The 20,399-nt window shown below is 42.1% G+C and overlaps 1 protein-coding gene across 5 annotated transcripts in view; it reads left to right on the top strand.

Annotated features, from left to right (window-relative positions):
- Positions 1 to 20,399, top strand: part of SCN8A (sodium voltage-gated channel alpha subunit 8) — a 224,623-nt gene that overhangs the window by 134,983 nt on the left and 69,241 nt on the right. For 3 of the 5 annotated variants that reach the window (XM_055125619.1, XM_055125621.1, XM_055125617.1), the window contains exons 12-13: positions 3,033 to 3,425; positions 19,389 to 19,521. In XM_055125619.1, coding sequence (XP_054981594.1) covers positions 3,033 to 3,425; positions 19,389 to 19,521 — 526 coding nt within the window. The remainder of the gene's footprint in view (positions 1 to 3,032; positions 3,426 to 19,388; positions 19,522 to 20,399) is intronic. The other 2 variants (XM_055125622.1, XM_055125620.1) reach the window with 1 other exon arrangement.

Below are 20,399 nucleotides of genomic sequence, written 5' to 3'. Positions count from 1 at the left end.
CAATCCTGGGCACTCCTTATGGTCCCTTATGACCGAAATGAGTGATCCCTGAGCTCAGAGCCAGGAGTAAGCCCTGAACACAGCTCAGTGTGGCCTCAAATTCCCCCTAAAATTCATTCTTATTAGAAAAACCCACATAATTATTAGTAAATTATGTGGAAATTTTTAAAAGTGGAATGCTTAGAACAGCTATAACAAATACGTTGACAAGTTTCATGACTTAAGTTCCAAACTTTCAACATATGTAAAAGAGGAGCTAATTTGTCAGCTGATAGATCATCAAAATAAATTTTGCTGATAGCTTACTATATGATTTTGGCATATAATTTGTAAGGAATTCAAAGATTTCAGTGACTTTGTTAAATAATTCTCCAATCCAAGATGCTATATTTGTAAGATTCTCAGCACTTAAGATCTAATCTTAGAAAAGCGGAGATGGATAGTTGATGTTGAACCATGTCTTATTCTAATAATAATAAATACTGCCCATAAATACCCATTTATGGGGGAGGGGTGGAGAAATGGTACAGAGATACATGCTTACTTTACATGCAGCTGACCCCAGTTGATCCCCAGCACCACATTTGGTGAAAATTGCCAGGAGTGATCCCCAAGCACAGAGCCAAGAGAAAAATCCATAGGTGTGGCCTAAAAATCGAAAAATTTAAAATATATTTAAAGGGGCTGGAGCGATAGCATAGCGGGTAGGGCGTTTGCCTTGCACTCGGCCAACCCGGATTCGATTCTCACCATCCCATATGGTCCCCTGAGCACCGCCAGGAGTAATTCCTGAGTGCAAAGCCAGGAGTAACCCCTGTGCATCGCCGGGTGTGACCCAAAAAGAAAAAAAAATTAAAATGTATTTAAAATATTTATCTTTTTAGGTTTTGTAATTACTCACAAAAATATACATTTGTAATACAACAATCAGTGCTTAAAAAGAATTATAGTAAAAATTCAGTAGAATTTTTTAATTTTCTTAGCAATCTTGGGGCTAAAGATAGTATCAAAGGTAGGGTGCTGGCCTTGCATGCAGCTAACCCCAGTTTTATCCCTGGCATCCCATATTTTGTTCCCTGAGCCCTGCCAAGAGTGATCCCTGAGCACAGCCAGGTGCAGCCCCAAATCAAAAATAAATAAAATTTAAAATAAATTTTTCAGTGCTCTGTAGTCACAAAAAAATAAGATTTTTTTTTTTTTTTTTTTTTTTTTTTTTTTTTTGCTTTTTGGGTCACACCTGGCGATGCACAGGGGTTACTCCTGGATTTGCACTCAGGAATTACCCCTGGCCGTGCTCAGGGGACCATATGGGATGCTGGGATTTGAACCCGGGTCGGCCGCGTGCAAGGCAAATGCCCTACCCACTGTGCTATCTCTCCAGCCCCAAAAAAATAAGATTTTTAAGTATAGCTTATTTATGATTTGTTGTACAAAAGTATTCCAAGTATTTAAGGTATACATTAAAATATACGTGTCATATACATATCATATGTATGTGCATCATACATATATCATACATATATCATTGTGAGTCTGTCATCTCATTGCTCATCAATTTGTTCGAGCGAGCACAATAACATCTCTCATTGTGAGACTTACTTGGTTTTTGGTTTGTTTGCTTGGCTGGGTTTTTTTGTTTTTTGGGTCACACCCGGCAACTCACAGGGGTTACTCCTGGCTCTGCACTCAGGAATTACCCCTGGCAGTGCCCAGGGGACCATATGGGATGCTGAGAATCGAACCCAGGTCAGCCGAGTGCAAGGCAAATGCCCTACCCGCTGTACTATTGCTCCAGCCCCAGTGAGACTTATTTGTTACTGTTTTTGGCATATCCAGTACGCCACGGGTAGCTTGCCAGGCTCTGCCATGCGGGCGCAATATTCTCGGTAGCTTGCCAGGCTCTCCGAGAGGAGAAGAGGAATCGAAAACGGGTCAGCCACGTGAAAGGTGAATGCCCTACCTCTGTGCTATTGCTCCAGCCCAGACATATATCACATCATACATATATCATACGTATATCATATGTATATCATACATATGAATACATAAGATATACATATTAATATACATTATCAATGAAATATACATTAGCATAAAATATCCAGTATTAAAAAGTGAAAAAAGTTCATTTTAAACTTTTAATGTCAATTTGAGAATGACATAATTTACAAATACTTAAATCTTCATTAAAAAATACATTGGCCTTTTAGATTGAGTAGGTAGGAAGGGCAATGTATAACTTTCAAAACACTTTCGAAGACTCCTGTTGGCATGCTTCACCTGTAGGGCCACTGGGAGGTGGCAAATGATGCTGCACTTTTGTATTCTCTCCTTCATGCCTTGTGGGTTAACTGGGGGAAATTCAGGACACGCCCCACGGGAGCCCATGCTAATGTACTTCAGGGGACTCAAAACAGCGATTGTGACATGAAAGCATGTTTCAGTACCAGGGCAATGCTACAGCTAGTAGGGCAGTTGCCTAGCACACAGCCAACCCTAGTTTATCCCCAGCCTCCCATATGGCCCCCAGAGCACAGAATCAGGAGCCAGCCCTGAGCTCTTCCAGGGGTGATCCCCCAAAATCCCAAGTAAGGGATAGAGGGAGGGAGGGAGGGAGGCGGGGAGGAGAAAGGAAAGAAGAAAGGAAGGGAGGAGGGGGGAAAGGGAGGGAGGGTCGTTTCAGAGACCCTAACTTGAGTAACCGAACTTAGAAGGTGCCTGCCTAGGTGGCGGGCTGGGGCAGGGCTGGATGGAGGCGGGTGGCTAGGGCAGGGAACCTGGGAACGCTGGTGCGCGATGCGCGATGGAACAGGGCGTGCCAGACGCCCCACTATGCGTTGGCTTGTGGCCCTGGTTGGAGGAGCAGGTCGTCGCGGGTATTGGCCGGTCGGGTGTGCAGTGCCTCCTGGGAGCACTGAGTCCGGCCCCAGGGACGGGCGGTGGGCCGGGCTGGGGAGGCCACAGGGGTGGACGGTGGGGCCGCGCTGGGCGCCTGTCTCACGCCCTCCTCTCTCTCTCTCTCTCCCCTCCAGTCTCTGCTCAGCATCCCGGGCTCCCCGTTCCTCTCCCGCCACAACAGCAAGAGCAGCATCTTCAGCTTCCGCGGGCCGGGCCGGTTCCGGGACCCGGGCTCGGAGAACGAGTTCGCGGACGACGAGCACAGCACGGTGGAGGAGAGCGAGGGCCGCCGCGACTCCCTCTTCATCCCCATCCGCGCGCGCGAGCGCCGCAGCAGCTACAGCGGCTACAGCGGCTACAGCCAGGGCAGCCGCTCCTCGCGCATCTTCCCCAGCCTGCGGCGCAGCATCAAGCGCAACAGCACGGTGGACTGCAACGGCGTGGTGTCGCTCATCGGAGGCCCCGGCTCGCACATCGGCGGGCGGCTCCTGCCAGAGGTGAAAATAGATAAGGCAGCTGAGCACAGTGTAAGGAAGAAAACCAATAGACCTAGGCTAGGCATGGCAGTCTCGCCCGCCCCCTCCCGCCGCCTGCGCAGCCCCGGCTCTTTTTCGGACCCTTCTCTCTCCACCCGCACTCATTTCTGCTTTCTTCCTGCCTTGTTTCTCTCTCAGTCCTCTTTTACTTCCTCTGTCCCTCCCCCTTTGTTTTTTTTACTTCTTCCTTCATTTCTCCCATCTTCTTTAGTTCTCATAATTCCCCTTTTCTCATCAGTTTTTTCCTTTTTAAAAAAATATATTTCTCTTTCCTTCTGTCTCTGCAACTCTCTGCCTGTCTCTTTCCCTGTCTCCCCACCCGCTTGGACCGAATGCCTCTGGCCAGCGGATCCTGCCCGAATAGAATGAGAATGGAACCGTGCCACCAGCAGCGAGAGCCTGAGCGGGTTTGAAACGACCATTGCTTCTCCTTCCCTCCCCCGGGTCTCTCTCCTACTCGCAAAACAGCTTGGAATTTAAACACTTTTCTATTAACTAAAAGGAATCTGCTTTGGGATAATTTTTGTAAGTCTCCTCTTCAGAGAATGAGATGGGAGTTTTCCAAAGAGGCCGGCCGGTGCATTCATGATGTTGAGGGAGAGACACTCCGAGGAGAGCCGGGCTAAAGGAACCAGTACAAAACGGGAACTAGACTCCAGCCAGGCTGGGAATGGAAAGAAGGGAAAGGAGGGGAAAGTAGGAGGTTGGGGCAAGAACACATGGTATCTGGGGGAGGCAGGAGAGGGGATGCAAAAGATGAATTTTAAATGTAATCAAATGTCAGGTTCTGGAGGAGTTGCATATAATAGCTTCAGAAAATCACTTGAGTAGGGGTTTGGATAATGGTTCCCCTCTTTGTGAAAAAAACCATCTCTGAACATTTCTTTAAATTCTAAGCTGTTTATGCCCTTTTTCCTTAGTCTCAAGTTCTAAAGCCTCCGTGATCCTTACTGTCTTACAGTAAGTAAAGCCTTACTGTCTCCGATTCCTTCACTTTCCCCAGTCCCTTCTTAGCTGATACAAGCTCCGTGAGATAGCATGTCTGTCCGTTTCACTCTAACACTTCGGTTCCTTCTAACACAGCACAAAGAAAGCCAACCCTTTAATTAGCATGATGCATGTGTGGAGAAAAACTGGAAAACCAAGGATAAATTATTCAGAATGATCTGTTTCTGACGTTGCAGGATAGATGTGAACTATGTGGGTAAATTTTCAGAAGGCAGTTAGGGTGTGTTTGAGATCATTTGTTTTCCCCTGCCATCTTATTTAAAAGAGTACTTTCCACCAATATGTTCGTATAACTCTTTGCAAGTTCCAAATTACTTTTACATGCATTGTTTATATTCTGAATAAAAATTCCCTAGAGTAGACAAAATAGAGATTATTACTTCTGTTTTTGAGATGGGGGCGTGGTCTCAGTTGGAGCTGCTTGAGGTCCCAGCTTATCAGTGATAGATACAAAGTTCTAGATTTTCCAGAAATGTCAATCTTCTGGGGTTTTTTCTTTTTTTTTTTCTTTTTGGGTCACACCCACCAATGCTCAGGGGTTACTCCTGGCTCTGCACTCAGAAACTACTCCTGGCGGTGCTCAGGGGACCATATGGGATGCTGGGAATCGAACCCAGGTCGGCCGCGTGCAAGGCAAACGCCCTACCCGCTGTGCTATCGCTCCAGCTCCCAATCTTCTGGTTTTTGGCCAATTTTAATATCTTCTCTACATAGTCACCTGTTAATTGCTCTTCTAGAGAACCTTTTACTAATTTTTTGTTGTTGTTATCTGGTGCCAGGGATCAAAACCAGGGCTTCATGCATCTGAAGCATATATTCTACCACTCAGCTATATCCTGAGTTCAGTGAATTGTTTAAGATCAACAACAATAGGAACCACAGTAATAATAAGCTGTTTCTCTAGTTACCTAAAAACATGATAGTTGGTCAGAATAAGTGTTACACTCTTTCATATTTTCATTTAATTTTTATTTGATTTTCTTAAATCAATTCTGTGTCTAGAGATAAATTTCAGGCTCTACAATAATTATTTGATATAAAAAATGTTGAAAACCTAATTAAATTTTGGTATCTTAACAGTTTAAAAAAAACTTAAGCCAAAAAAATACTTTGTTCTTTTTTTTTTCTTCCTTTTTTATTTTTTTTGAAGAGAGGATATTAGAAAAGATGCCCAGGAAGAAGCAGCTTGAACTTCAGCATAAGGGCGATGAGCAGGTTCAAGATTTTGTTTTTGTTTTTAAGCAGCTTCAGTTGTACTGAGTGGGAGAGAGATTTGTGAGGCAGTTGAGCAGATGGCAATGGAATGGGAGGCCTGGCACCCCCCTCTCCTGGCCTGTAGAGTACTGGGTGTGTGTGCACCCACTAGCCTGTGGGCACTTTGAAGTGCTTCTCAGTGATCCCAGTCTGATGTCTATGACTGATGAGGAGTCCCCAGAGCAGGTAACCAGATTCCAAAGTGACAAGTCATCTGAAGTCGGCAGAAATCTGTCATGCCCAGGGGCTCCATAACTGGCAAAAACTATTTTGTTTGAAATTATGAAGAGTGCTTTCTTATTCATCACTGCGTGAAACATCTGGGTTACGTGAATAGGCCAAAAGACACAACAAAACCAAACTGAATGTCCACGGTCTGTGTGGTGTAATATCATATCTATATACAGTCTACATATGGAGGGGGGAAGAAAGATCTGGCTAAAAGACAGATAACTCTAGGAAAGGAAATTGTTGGTGACATTCTTTTCATCCTATTCTTATCAGATTAGACTCAGGGAGAAGTTCCGGAACTTGTGAGATGGAACTTGCACCCAGGTCTCCCCGATGTCAAGGAGATGTCTTAATATTGGCTACTTAAGTGGGAACAAGTTATTTATCTTCACAGGATACACACATTCATAATGATATGTGCAGCTCAGGCCAGATGAGTGATTCCTCCAGGGGATAGTTGTTGTTGTTAGAACACTTTGGACATGTCTGCAGCAATTTTTCTTCCCCTGAACGAGTACTTCCAACTATCTCTGTGTGGGAACTCCTGCTGATCCACACGCTGATGGTACATAATATTAATGCTTAGACTATACCACAACTGTTTTTCCTTTAGGCTTGAATATAAAATCATAATATGCCCTAAGATAGAAAACATTTGGACATTCCTTCATTAGAATATTTTTAATTTGGGCGGGGCACACATCCAGTGATGCTCAGGAATTACTCCTGATGGTATTTGGGGGACCATGTGGGATGCCTAAGATCAAACCTAGGTCGGCCGCGTCCAAGGCAAACGCTTCACTTGCTGCACCATCTCTCCAACCCCCCTCATTGTAATCTTATCAAAAGATATTTCACTTCTCTATGAATTACTCAGTTCTGACTTGAGTGGTGATTACTTGGATAGTTTGGAAATTTTCATCTTTACTTTTTTTTTAAGCAGAGATTAAAGGGACTTTTTCATCTTTGAACCAGAAAAGTGAGAAACATTGTCTTCACACATAAAGAAAGCAGGTGCTACTGACAACACAAAATTCACAGATAATTTAGAAATTGTGTTCACAAATGTAGAAGTATTATCTCATTTTGGTTTTTCTTTTTAAGCATGATGTCATTTAATGCTCATAAGCCCCTATTGGACTGGTTCCACTGAGGGAAAAAGCTAGTGTTAGAGAAATAAAGCAACTTCTCTAAAACAATACAGTGCGTATGAGAATCATGGTTTGAATTCAGGCTCTCTGACTCCAAGAGCATTAGCCAGATGCTGTTTTAACTAACGCCCAGATCATTATTCACACGTGTGATCCTGGGAGATTGATTCAATTCCTTTCACCCTGTTTCCTTATATAAAGTTTGTTTTTTGAAGTCCTTTGCAATCAGGATGTTGTGAACTTTAATATAATAACATATAAAATGTGAAGCATATTACTTCACTCTTTCCTGCCACTAGAAAGCCAGTTTGAGGGCCAGTGATAGTACAACAGGTAGGGCATCTGCCTTGCACGCAACCAACCCAGGTTTGGTTCCCAGCATCCCATATGGTCCTCTGAGTATCACCGGGTGTGGCCAACCCTCTTCCCCCCAAAAAAAGAAAATTTCAGTGTCTATTTCTTACCCTATACATGTCCTTTTTGCTTGTTTGAAGGGCACACCTCACAGTGCTCAAAGCTATTCCTGGTTCTGCACTCAGAGATCACTCCTGGCAGTGCTCAAGTTCATATAGGTGTGGAAGGGTGCGGGGGATGGGAGGGTGGGCGTGCATAGCACCCACTTAACAGCATGCAGGATAAGCACTTACCCATTGTACTGTGTTCATGCCCTGCTCCCTTTACACTTTTGAACCCTAAGAAAAGACCATGGGATTGCTATTGAGTTGCTTTGCTTACAAAATTTTAAAAATCCTTTGAGGAGAAATTATTGTATAGTTATTGGAGCACTACAAAAATTTTCAAAGGCTTGACCAGGACATAAACAGGGAGGTTCTAGATCATTTCTAAATTGCTCTAAATCTTAGAAAGCAGATAAATTCCCACTTATGCATCTCCATGTGAAAGCAATTTAGAATCAATCACACAAGTTCAGCTTCTTTTAGAGATTTATAGAAATATGGATAGAATATGCCATTTGCAAGTGTTGTAGGATATTGCTTTAAACACAGCTACAATTTAGGAAATTGAAAATGCTCTAATAAATTGTACATTTGAGTTATGAAAACTGTAAAAATTTTATTGGGTTTAAATTTTTTTGGTCACTTTTGTTTGTTTTGTTTTTAAATCCGCACGTAGTGATACCAAGGGCTACTCCTAGTTCAGTGCTCAGGGGACATTCCTCATGGTGCTAGGATGAAAGCTAGGCCTCCTGCATGCAAAACATGTGCTCCAATCCACTGAGCCATGTCTCACCATGGTTTAACTTCTGGTTTGGTTTGGTTTGCTTTTGGGGGCCAAACCTGGCAGTGTTCAGAAGTTCTTCCTGGCTCTGCATTCAGGAAGCAGGGTCGAGAGCTCTAAAATGAAATAACCATTTGTGGTGCCAGGGATCAAACCCAGGTCGACCTGATGCAAGGCAAGTGCCCCTACCTGCTGTACTGTAGTGTGAGTTTCAAAGAAGTACGTGGGCACGTGGGACTTGAGTGTTTGGTGGCAGAGAACCGTTCCCCTGGCCAGCCCACAGTGACGGATGGACGAAGGACCAGGGGAACAGAGAAATAGGGCCGTAGGCTGGTTGGCAGTCAGTTCATTTCTCTCTCTTCCCCGGCGTAGTCCGATCTCTCCCCTTACAGCACAATCGTAGTCGTAGTTTCGGTCGTAGTCCCAGTCATCACAGTTCCATCATCCTAGTCTCCATCGTCCTCTTTCTCTTACCCCTTACAGCATAGTCATATAGAAACCATGAAGGGTGGGGATACACATAGTGGGGTTGAAGACTGTCAAAACAACAAACAGGTAAAACCCCTCCTTCAGGGGAAGTTCTAGGAGATTAGCTCTAGGACAAAAATCTCATCTGAGGGTTCAGCACTTCAGATTACTAGGAGATTTGCTCAAAGGTCGGATTCCATCCAGGGTGTATTGCTTTCTCCTTTCCTCGGCTAGTAATCCATTTAAACAATCATAGTAAATTTACTTCTTATCATATTTCTACTCATTTTGTATGAACACAGTAAGATATATTAAGTTTAAAGATTGGCTCTTCCTGGGGACATCTCGCTATATATCCCAGACTAAAGTGCTCATGCCAGGTTAGTCTCTCCTAACCCCATCAGGGTCCTTATTTAGTTACTTCTTTTTGGGTGATAACAGAGTTTGTTCCATGACCATGGTCTTATTATACTTAGCTTGTCCCCTTTAGATACCAGGGTCACTTACAGCTTGCCCTGGGTCCATCTGGTCCCTTCATCGGGACCCTCCTTTTGAGGATGTTTAGGAAGTAAAGACAACTGAGGCTTAAGTCAAGTAAATGTGATGGATGCCCAGGAGTAAATATTATTTGGAGTCAATTAACTCCCATGTTACAAAAGCATAGCATCAACTGTCTTCCTGTGTCCATACCAAAAGGGCATTGCTAAACCATGCAAATGACATAAAGGAAAAAGAAGATTAATATAGGATTATTAGTGCTTGGTGGAATTGGGTGTGTCTCGGGAGCACTGTTGTGGGAGTAACTCAGTAAACCTAAGCTCCCTGTGGGAGGAGCAAGGACAGCCCAATGCTATTCAACACTAGCTCTGGCCCCTAAATCTCTTCTTGAACAAACAGAAAGCACCCTTCAGTTGCACCTAGTGTGCCCAGGTGACCGTATGCGATGCTGGGGATCAAACCCAGGTGGGCCATGTGCAAAGCAAGCAAGCATCCTGCCCACTGTACTGTTGTTCCAGCACGTTTTAATTTTTAAATAAAGAATATAGTTAAGAAAACTAGTGCCCACTACCAGAAGTTCCCAAGCTTATTTGGCCTGCCGCCCACTTTGGCGGGGGGCCATCGGGGGGAGGATCACTCATTACCTTGGAAGTCCACCCTCTTTGATGTTTGATTTTTGTGCCACACCCAGCGATGCCTTACCCCTGGCTTTGCACTCAGGGATCATTCCTGGCAGGGCTCAGGACTATTTGTGGTGCCAGGGATCAAACCCAGGTCGACCCGGATATAAAGCAAGTGCCCCTACCCGCTGTCTTGTCGCTCTGGTCCTTATATTTCTTCTTGAACAAAGTCACCTTCAGTTGCACCTGAGACGACTGCTGTCCCTGCGGGTTACTCCAGCACCCCTTAGGAAGCAGTTCACCCATTTCAGGTAACAGTGGGCTAAGGAAAATTTGGTACATCACCACAGTGGGGTAATTATTTGACCATAAATAGAAATTGACATATGTTACAACATGAATGAAACTTAAAGACATACCGAGTAAAAGAAACCAGGCATTAAATATTATACGATTCCATTTATACAGATTGTTGATGAAACAAATCCACAAAGATAAAGCAGATTATTGATTGCAAGGAGCCAGGTAGAGATCATAAATAGTCATGGCATATAATAGATGCTATGTTTTTTTTTCTTAGGTTTGGTGAAAACATTCTGGAATTGGATGGTAGTGATGGTGCAGCATTGTGAATATATTGAAGCCACTTTATCTTACATTTATAAGTGGCTTAAGGGGTGAATTTTGTGTTACATTCATTTTAACCTCAAAAAATTTCAGTGGAAAATTAAAAAATGATATCCAAGAATCTACTTTCAGTCCCAGCTTTCAAAACCTCATTTAGAGAGGGGCTCACCTCTCTCAACATTCTGTTTACCCCAGGTTTAGCAGATTAGATTTTCTTCCCAGCACAGATTTATTTTTCTCTAGATACTGTCATAGCTCCCAGGTAATTTTAGCACTTTTAAATAATACTCTTAACATATGCAATTTTAGTTTGTCGTTGTAGACACTTAACAGTAATCAATATATATATTTAGTCTTTCTCCCTTAACCCGTGTGATCTAATGAGTACCGAGAGATAGCCTTTGACTACAGCAACCAGACCACATATGAAAACAGAAATTCACTCACAATTTTCCCAGGAAACTAACCCTGTTATCAATAGTAAATAACAGGGAAATACACTGTCACTGTCATCCCGTTGCTCATCGATTTGTTCGAGCAGGCACCAGTAACGTCTCTCATTGAGAGACTTATTGTTACTGTTTTTGGCATATCCAGTACGCATGGATAGCTTGCCAAGCTCTGCAGCACGGGCACGATAATCTCGGTAGCTTGCCGGGCTCTCCAAGAGGAGCGGAGGAATCAAACTCGGGTCGGCCTCGTGAAAGGTGAACGCCCAACGGCTGTGCTGTCGCTCCAGCCCAAGGGAAATACAATGTGCTGTAAATCAAACTTGCAAGAAGCCAAATAGCTTTCTCTAGGAACAATCTAGGAAACTAACAGTAACTTCTGTAACAGGGGCCGGAGCAGTTGGTACAGTGGGTAGGGTGTTTGCCTCATACACGGCCGACACCAGTTCAATACCCAGCATCCCATAGGGCCCCCCGAGCTCATCAGAAGTGATTCCTGAGGGCAGAGCCAGGAGTAACCCCTGAGCACCGCTGGGTGTAGACCGCCCACCCAATAAAAAAAAACCTTAAAACTTCTGTAACAATTGCTGTTGCCTCCAACTGGCCAAAACTTGATGGAAACAGTTCCCCAATTGTTCTTTGCTCCCACCCTAGCACCAAGCAGGTACAGACAAATATATAACAGCAGGTATTAATTATCCCCGAGGTTTGACTGTTTAATGCCAGTGTCTGGCTCCCCCACTGCCTTTGCTTTTCTCATTTTGTTGATCTTTATGTCCCCAATACAGATAACATTTTTACATATTTACACATTCGGCATTGCGTATTTAGCATTGCATATTCGGCTGGAGCGTAGCACAGCAGGCAGGGCATTTGCCTTTCACGTGGCCGACCTGGGTTCGATTCCTCCATCCCTCTCGGAGAACCCAGCGAGCTACTGAGTATCCCGCCCTCACGGTAGAGCCTGGCAAGCTACCGGTGGCGTATTCAATATGCCAAAAACAGAAACAGTAACAAGTCTCACAATGGAGACGTTACTGGTGCCCGCTCGAGCAAATCGATGAACAGAACTACAGTGCTGCAGTGCTACACATTCGGCATTACATAATTATCATAGGAAACCCATGGCAGAATCAGTCTTGCAGTAGCTTTATTCCTAGTAGTTTAAAAGGGGTGAATTTTGGGTTCCATAATTCACGTACCCCTCATCTAAGAGTTACCAAATTGGAGCTGGAGCAATAGCATAGCGGGTAGGGCGTTTGCCCTGCACGCGGCCGACCCGGGTTCGATTCCCAGCATCCCATACGGTCCCCTGAGCACCGCCAGGAGTAATTCCTGAGTGCAGAGCCAGGAGTAACCCCTGTGCATCGCCAGGTGTGACCCAAAACGCAAAAAAAAAAGTTCCAAATTGTCCACGCAAAGGAGATGGGGGTGAGTCTGGGGAGTGGCGCGTAGGGCTGGAGCACGCTCTGCTCTTCACTTGGAGCCTGGCTCTTGTTTCCCCGGCACCTCCGCGTCCCCGGCACCTCTTGGAGTGCTAGCGCCCCCGTGAAAGAGGATTGGCTCCGCGCCCCTCTCTGCCCTGGGCTCCCCTCGAAAGTACCTCTGTACCTTTTCTAGTCAACCCGAATCTTCCTCCAGCAGGCAGTCTACTCGAATCACCACAGGTCACATTCTCCCATTATTGTGAATGCATACAATACGTAGTTTTTATTTGTTTTTTTCAGCAAGATGCCTTAGGCACGCCTGTGTTTTGCATGTCAGTGGCTCATCCCGTATTATTGATGAGCGGTGTTTCATTATAGAAATACACCTCCATTTGCTTATCCATATTTCTCTTGATGGACAGTTAAGATTTTTTTTTCCAGTTTGCAACTTACTAGGAATAAACTTGCTGACAGCATTCTTGTACAACTTTATAGTGGAATATTTTATTTTATATTAGATTAAAACCTCAGTGAAATTCCTGGGCCTTATGGCAAGTAGACTTTTAAATTTTTAAGAAACTGCCAAGTGGTTCTCCAAAATAGTCTCACCATTTTTTTGAACTCCTACGAATAGTGCTACATAGTTCATTGCTTCACATCCTAGCCAGCATTTGCTGTTGTTACTCTTGATTTTAGCATTTTAGTAGGTATAAAATGTTATGTTTTTAATTTGCATCTCATTATTTAATGATGATGAGCTTCTTAAATATCTTTTCATGTGCTTCTTAAATGTCTTCTGAAAATTAATTCAAATTTACCCGTTTTTAACAGAGCTGTTAATCTTTGAATATTAATTTTTATTATGAACACAAACCCATTATCAGATATAGAATATTTTATTTCTGTGAAGTCCAATATACTTAATTTTTTTACAATGAGTTTTATTTTCTGTTTAAGGAATTTTTGCTGATTCCCAATATTGTGAAGATATTCACCTATAAGATTGATAGTTTGGCAGCTTTAGGATAGTACAGTGGGTAGGGTACTGCCTTGCACACAATCGGCCTGAGTTCAATCGCCAGCACCCCATAGGGTCCCCCCAATCCCACCAGGAGTAATCCCTGAGCACAAAGTCAGAAGTAAATCCAAAGCACTGATGGATGTCCCCTCACCCAAAAGAAAAAATTTATAGTTCTGAGTTTTACAATGAAGTCTCTTATTCCACTCAAATTAACTTTTGTGTATTTAGTCATCAGCCTAGATGGCTATCAAGTTTTTCAATCCTAGTAAGAGACTTTCATTTCTTTTTTAATTGACTTGATGTGTTGGTCAAAAATCAGTTGATATGAACTTGTGAATTTATTTCTAGATTGTCTTAGCATAGAAACTATTCTTGACTTTAACTGTTGCTTTGATCTATTTGCTTATGTCAATACTACATTAAAATTTTTATAAATCATGAAATGAGATCATTTGAATTCTAAAAATATTATTTTTTAAATATTCAATAATTTTTCATAGATTGTTTCATAATTATAGGTCTGTTAAATATTGTTTACCAAATCTGGCTCCTCTCAATATATTTTAGAATAATCTTGCCATTTAAATTCTTCAAAAAAACTAGAATAGGGGCTAAAATAATAGTGCAGTGGGTGGGTCCTTATCTTGGACTCAGATTCTATCCCAGCACTCCATATTGCCTGCCAGGATAGATCCCAAAGTGCAGAGCTAGGAGTAAGCCCTGAGCACGACCAGGTGTGGCCCGAAAAACAAACAAACAAAAAAAAAAAAACAGAAAAAAATCACCAAAAAAGCCTAGAATTATGATAATGTTTGATTCTGTCCGTCAATTGAGGGAAATGGACAGCTTAATTAAATTACACTGAATCTTCCATACGGTGAACTGATTTAGTTCTTTTCTTTGTGAGGGGGCTGGTTTCAGAGCCATACCTGGTAGTGCTCAGGGATTCCTCCTGGCTCTGCACTCAGGAGTTACTTGTGGCAGTGCTCAGGGGATCACACAGGATGTCTGGATCGAACCCAGGTCGGCTGTGTGCAAGACAAATGCCCTACCCTCTGTACTATTTCTCCAGCTCCTGATGTGGTATATTACTTCATTTAATTTGTCTTCTCAATCTCTTCTCAGCAATATTGTATAGTGTGTACTGCACATAGTTTACACGTCTTTAAATTTTTTTGATACCGTTATGAAAGATGTGCTTTCCAAGTTTTTATTTTCAATTGTTTATGCTTACAGAAATAACTTCTTGATATTTTCTGTTGATCTCATATCTTGATTTTTACTTGTTGGTTTTGGTTTTTTTTTCTTTTTTTTTCTTTTTGGGTCACCCCCAACGTTGCACAGGGGTTATTCCTGGCTCTGCACTCAGGAATTACTCCTGGTGGTGCTCCGAGGACCCTATGGGATGCTGGGAATCAAACCCGGGTCGGCCGCATACAAGGCAAACGCCCTCCCTGCTGTGCTATCACTCCAGCCCCTGGTTTTGTTTTTTTCTTTTTGGGTCACACCTGACAGTGCTCAGGGCTTACTCCTGACTCTGCACTTAAGGATCACTCCTGGCATGGCCCAGGGGAACATATGGGTGCTGGGAATCAAACCCAGGTCTGCCACATGCAAGGCAAGCACCCTTCCCACTGAACTCCCGCTCCAACCCTCTCTTGACAAAATAATATTTTGGTTTGATTAGGTATATTTAGAGCTTGGCAGGAGGTTTCTTGCCTTTATTTTTGGTTTTGTATATTTTGGGCTTGAGGGAGGGTACAAAGGGCTATTTCCAGTTGAGTCACTTGGGATCCCTCTAAGGGTGCTCAAAGAATTGTAGGGTGCTGGGATAAGACCCAGGTCTCTTGTATATTAGGCATATTCACAATGTCTATGGGACATTTCCCTGGTCCTGTCATAAATTTGACATGCAAAATTATATTCTTGTGAATAATACTGTAGTCTTTGTACCTTTTATTTATTTTTATTGTTTTATTGTACTCTCTAGGATACAAAATTGAATAGAAGTGATGAAAGCAAGCATTCTTCTTTGTTTCTAGTATTAGAGGAAACAATTTTATATTTTACCCAGAAATATGATGCTGCTGTAGGTTGTCAGAGATGTTCTTTATCAGATTGAAACTGCTACAGTCTATTCCTGGCCTGCTGAGAAATTTTATTATGCAGAGATGTTGAATTCTGTTAAATGTTCTTTTTCTGCATCTGTGCAGTGATCATATGGTTTGTCTTCTTTATTTTGCTAATGTGATGAATGACACTTTATTCCTAATTTAAAGTAATCTTGCTTTCCTGGGATGAACCATATTGGTCACGATATATTAGCCTTTATTTTTTTTTTTCTGAATTCTCTTGGGTCAGATTTTGTTAAAAATTTTGTATTTTTGTACTATCTGCTGATAGTACAAAGATATCATTTGCACACAGCACACTTGCACATTGCCGGGTTCTATCCCCAGCACCCCATTTGGTGCCTGAGCACAGCTGGGTGTGGCACAAAAAAACAAAATAAATAAATCAAAATAAAATTTTTTAAAATATTTTGCATCTTTTAATGAGAAATACTTGCCTTTTTTTGTTTTTTATAATGTTTCATCATATAGAGTATCAGAATTATATTAGTTTTATAAGACAAGTAGAATTCTTGTAAGATTGGTATTACTGTTTTTGTAAATATTTGACAGAAATTGCATGTGAAACCATCTGGGCCAAGAGCTGTCTTGGAAGTAAAGTATTTTTTATTCTAATTTTCTTTATTTGGGCTATTTAGATTTTTTTTATTTCTTCCTTTTTCTCCTTTTTGGCATTTGGGCCACACTTAGTGCTGCTTGGGAACTGCAGCTTGGTGTTTGGGAGTCTGAGTACGTGGTTGGAGGGACCAGAACCTGGCCTGCCCCATGCCAAGGATGTTTTCCGGCCCTTTGAGCTCTCTCCTGGCTTTTTCTGTTTCTTCTTTTATTAGTTATGCTTTGATAAGTTTATCCATTGCTTTCCAAATAAAGTGATAAAAAATTATTAACTCTATGTTCTTATTGTGCAAATAATGTCTATAAGATTTATAATGATGCCATTCCCCCCCAAGGGCAATATTAGAAAAGAGATTATAAGAAATGAATGGCAGATTTCTAAGCTTTCGATGGGTCTTTCTATGAGTTGTTATAGGAAAAGAACCTTTTATCTTTTTTAATAAACACCCTACTTACTTGCTGAAATTGAAAAAAAAATTTATAACGATGGTCCCTTGTGTTTTCTCTTTTTTTTCTTGATCACACTTGCCAGGGCAATTATCAGTTTTGTCAGTCTCTTTAAAGAACAAACATTTTTTATTATTTATTATTGGTTCACTTATTGATTTATTGATCTCTACTTATTATTATTTCCTTGCATCTGTTTTACCTAGAGTTTAATTTGACCTTTTTCTAGTTTCTGTAAATGGAAGAATACGCTTTGATTTCATATGTTTTCATTTATAAAATGTAAGTCTTTTAAAGCTTATAATTTTATCCAATCATTTATCTACATCCCCCAAATCTTAATGTATTGTTTTTTATTATTATGAAAGTATTTTCTATTTTCCCTTATGATATTTTAATCAGTAGAATTTTAGAAATCTCATTTGATTTTCAAATATATGAGGGCTTTTCTGGATATCTTATTATTACTAATAGGCTTTTTGATAGGACAAGTTATTTTGATCTGTTCTAAATATTTTTTACCTGTGTAAAAAGATAGCATGTCCCTAGGGGCCTGAGCGATAGTACACTTGGGTAGGGAAGTTACCTTACATGTAGTTGACCTGGGTTTGATGCCCAGCACCCTACATGGTCCCCCAAGCCTTGCCAGGAATGGCTCATGAGTGAAAAGCCACGAAGCCCTGAGCACCACCAAGTATAGCCCAAAGATCAAAAAACGGGGGGAAATATAAGTTAATCATAATCCCAGCTATAACGTACTTTCGTCTTAGTTGGAAAGATAGAAGTAATAATTGTTTATGGAGGAATTTATCTATTTTCTAGAAATATTAGAAATTATAAACATTTATGGACTGTTACATCTCAGATCATTAGAGAGACTATCAGACATGTTCAAACACTTCTAAAATTATGTTTACAATATTTTATTCCAGATAGAAGTTATCTCGGGCAGAGAGATAGCGCAGAGGGTTGGCGTGCGTGCTCCGCATGTGGAAGCCCTGCGTTCAGTCCTCGGCAGAGCACAGTCCACCTCAGCACTGCTGCAGCCATCCTCAGCACCATACTGAAAAAGGGACCACCATCATAGTGGATGTTGCCCAGAAACAAACAAAAAAATGTATTTTAGCATTAGAATATGTACCACTAAATGATAATCACATGGTTTCATTAGGTATTTTAGACCATGTTTTCATTCATTTTTTTTAAGGTGCTATAAAAGCTTAAAAAAAATATATCTGATACATCCAGCATGTCAGAAAACAAGATACTCTAGTTTCAAACCCTATTAAATGTATCTTCATCCGGGGCCTGGAACAATAGCACAGTGGGCAGGGCATTTGCCTTGCATGAGGCCAACCCAGGTTCAATTCCCAGCATCCCTTATGGTCCCTTGAGAACTGCCAGGAGTAATTCCTGAGTGCATGAGCCAGGAGTAACCCCTGTACAACGCCAAAAAGGAAAAGAAAAAGTATCTTCATCCATTTTTTAATAAATCATTTAATTTGCTCTTCATAAACCCTGTTAGACAGTATGAAAACTATCTACCAGGTATAGTAATAGACTTGCAGAACAGCAACTCAGAAAAATTGTAAGATCACCAAGTGACCAGAAATAAGACTTCATTGCGAGTCCTTTCTGTATTTTTTTCCCAGTTGATTTCCATTTATTAAAATGTGGTCATTTAACCTGATTCATAACTATCAACGAGAAAATAGCCTGATTCATGACCATCAAGTAGCAATTAGTAATGAAAAGTGCTTCTCAAAGAAATATATCTTCTGGGCTGGAGTGATAGCACAGCGGGTAGGGCATTTGTTTGCCTTACACACGGCCGACCCAGGTTCGAATCCCAGCATCCCATATGGTCCCCTGAGCACCGTCAGGGGTGATTCCTGAGTGCATGAGCCAGGATCGACCCCTGTGCATCGCCGGGTGTGACCCAAAAAGCAAAAAAAAAAAAAAAGAAGAAGAAGAAGTATATCTTCTGCTGACCCAAGGCAATGGTTTTAATTCATTCTTAGCTATGCAGATGCTTATATAGTAATTCAGCCAAGAAATCAGCAGTCCTTTTTCTTTTCCTTTTCTTCTATAGCTTTACCAAAGAAACAAAATTTTAAAAAGGTATGCCAGATATCTGAATCAGTGAAACAGTTTGATGACAACACTGATCAGATAAATACAGCATTCTCTTCTGCATTAATTTATTGATCTAAACATGGTTAGGGTCTGAAAGACTTTCTCATACATCACTCCAGAGATAAGTACTTTCTTGTCAGACTAGCTGGGATCATTCTTGAGCTGGTCAAATTGGTGACCGCCAGGTCTCTTCTCTGAACACTAAGGGCTGGTGACTGTGACCTCTCACCTTTACGGTGGAAGCAGCAGCGGGATTACATGGATGGCGTCTTACCTGCGGTGGCATGCTTTCCTAGGATTCTAGATTTGACGCCACTCCATCACACCTGAGCTGACACAGATACTTAGGCTGTTACAGAGAAGACAGACAAGGGACATTAAAAACCCTGTTGTAGTTTGTCAGGCCAGTAGTGTGCATGGTGAGGCACGTCAGAAATATTTTGTATAATAACCTGATGACATTTGGTTAGGAATTTGAAAATTGCCAGTTAACTCAAAACAGTAAAAATTGTAAAGGATGAGCTAGACATATACTGTATATGTTTAATTAGGTAACAGAATCACACCATACTACTAACTTATGATGGTTTGGAAGAGACTAACTCAGTTTGCTTTTTTTTTTTTCCTTCAGACGACCACTGAAGTGGAAATTAAGAAGAAAGGCCCTGGCTCTCTCCTGGTATCCATGGATCAGCTGGCCTCCTACGGGCGAAAGGACAGGATCAACAGTATATTAAGTGTCGTTACAAATACTCTAGTAGAAGGTATGTGCCAGTGATGTTGGCCCAAACTGCTGAGATACAAATATATATTATGCATAGAAGTATATTCCTCAGACTTGTCTCTGAGCTATAGAAGTAGTTGTTTACCAGTTATCAAAACCAGTATTCCACATTCCTTTCCTAAACTAGAATACTGAGGTTTTCAGTACCGCTCCCAGACTTGTACGTAATAGGTAGGTAAGAAACATGAATGGAACAAGTTTGAAGTGTGAGCTGGAATAGCATTTCTCACCCGGACTCCATCTGACCCTCTGGGTGCCCTCAGGATATTCCAAGGGGGCCCCCCGCCACGAGACTAGGGGCTAACCATAGGACAGGGCCCTGCAGGAAGGGAGTAAGGTCAGCAGGGAGCCGCAGTGGAAAATACGATTGAGAAACACTGAGCTCGAGAGTCTCATGGATTCTCTAGAATCCTCGTCACAGGGAGCCAGTGGGGTCACTGTGAAGCATGGAGAAATGTGAACTGGGGGGCCGGAGAGATAGTACAGCGAATAGGGCGTTTGCCTTGCACACGGCCAACCCGGGTTCGATCCCCAGCATCCCCTAAGCACTGCCAGGAGTAATTCCTGAGTGCAGATCCAGAAGTAACCCCTGTGCATCACTGGATTTGGCCCAAAAAACAAAAAAATAAAAATAAAAAAAGAATGTGAACTAGGGCCGGGGATGTACTTTTCCTGAGTGGAGCACTTGCCTGGCACCACAAAGAAAAAGGAAAACCAAAAGGGCAAAAAGAAGAATGTACACTGAAGAACTGTGATGCTAGAAAGGCATGCCTGCTGGCGGGGACATACCTTCCCCTCCTTTGGAGCTTATCATTCCGCCTTTGGTTCTCCCTGACAGGCAGGTGTGTGGTGCCTCCC

Source organism: Sorex araneus, chromosome 2 (assembly GCF_027595985.1).
Source record: "Sorex araneus isolate mSorAra2 chromosome 2, mSorAra2.pri, whole genome shotgun sequence".
NCBI lineage: Eukaryota > Metazoa > Chordata > Mammalia > Eulipotyphla > Soricidae > Sorex > Sorex araneus.
The sequence above is the reverse complement of the archived record's forward strand: the minus strand, read 5'-3'. Positions and strand labels throughout refer to the sequence as shown.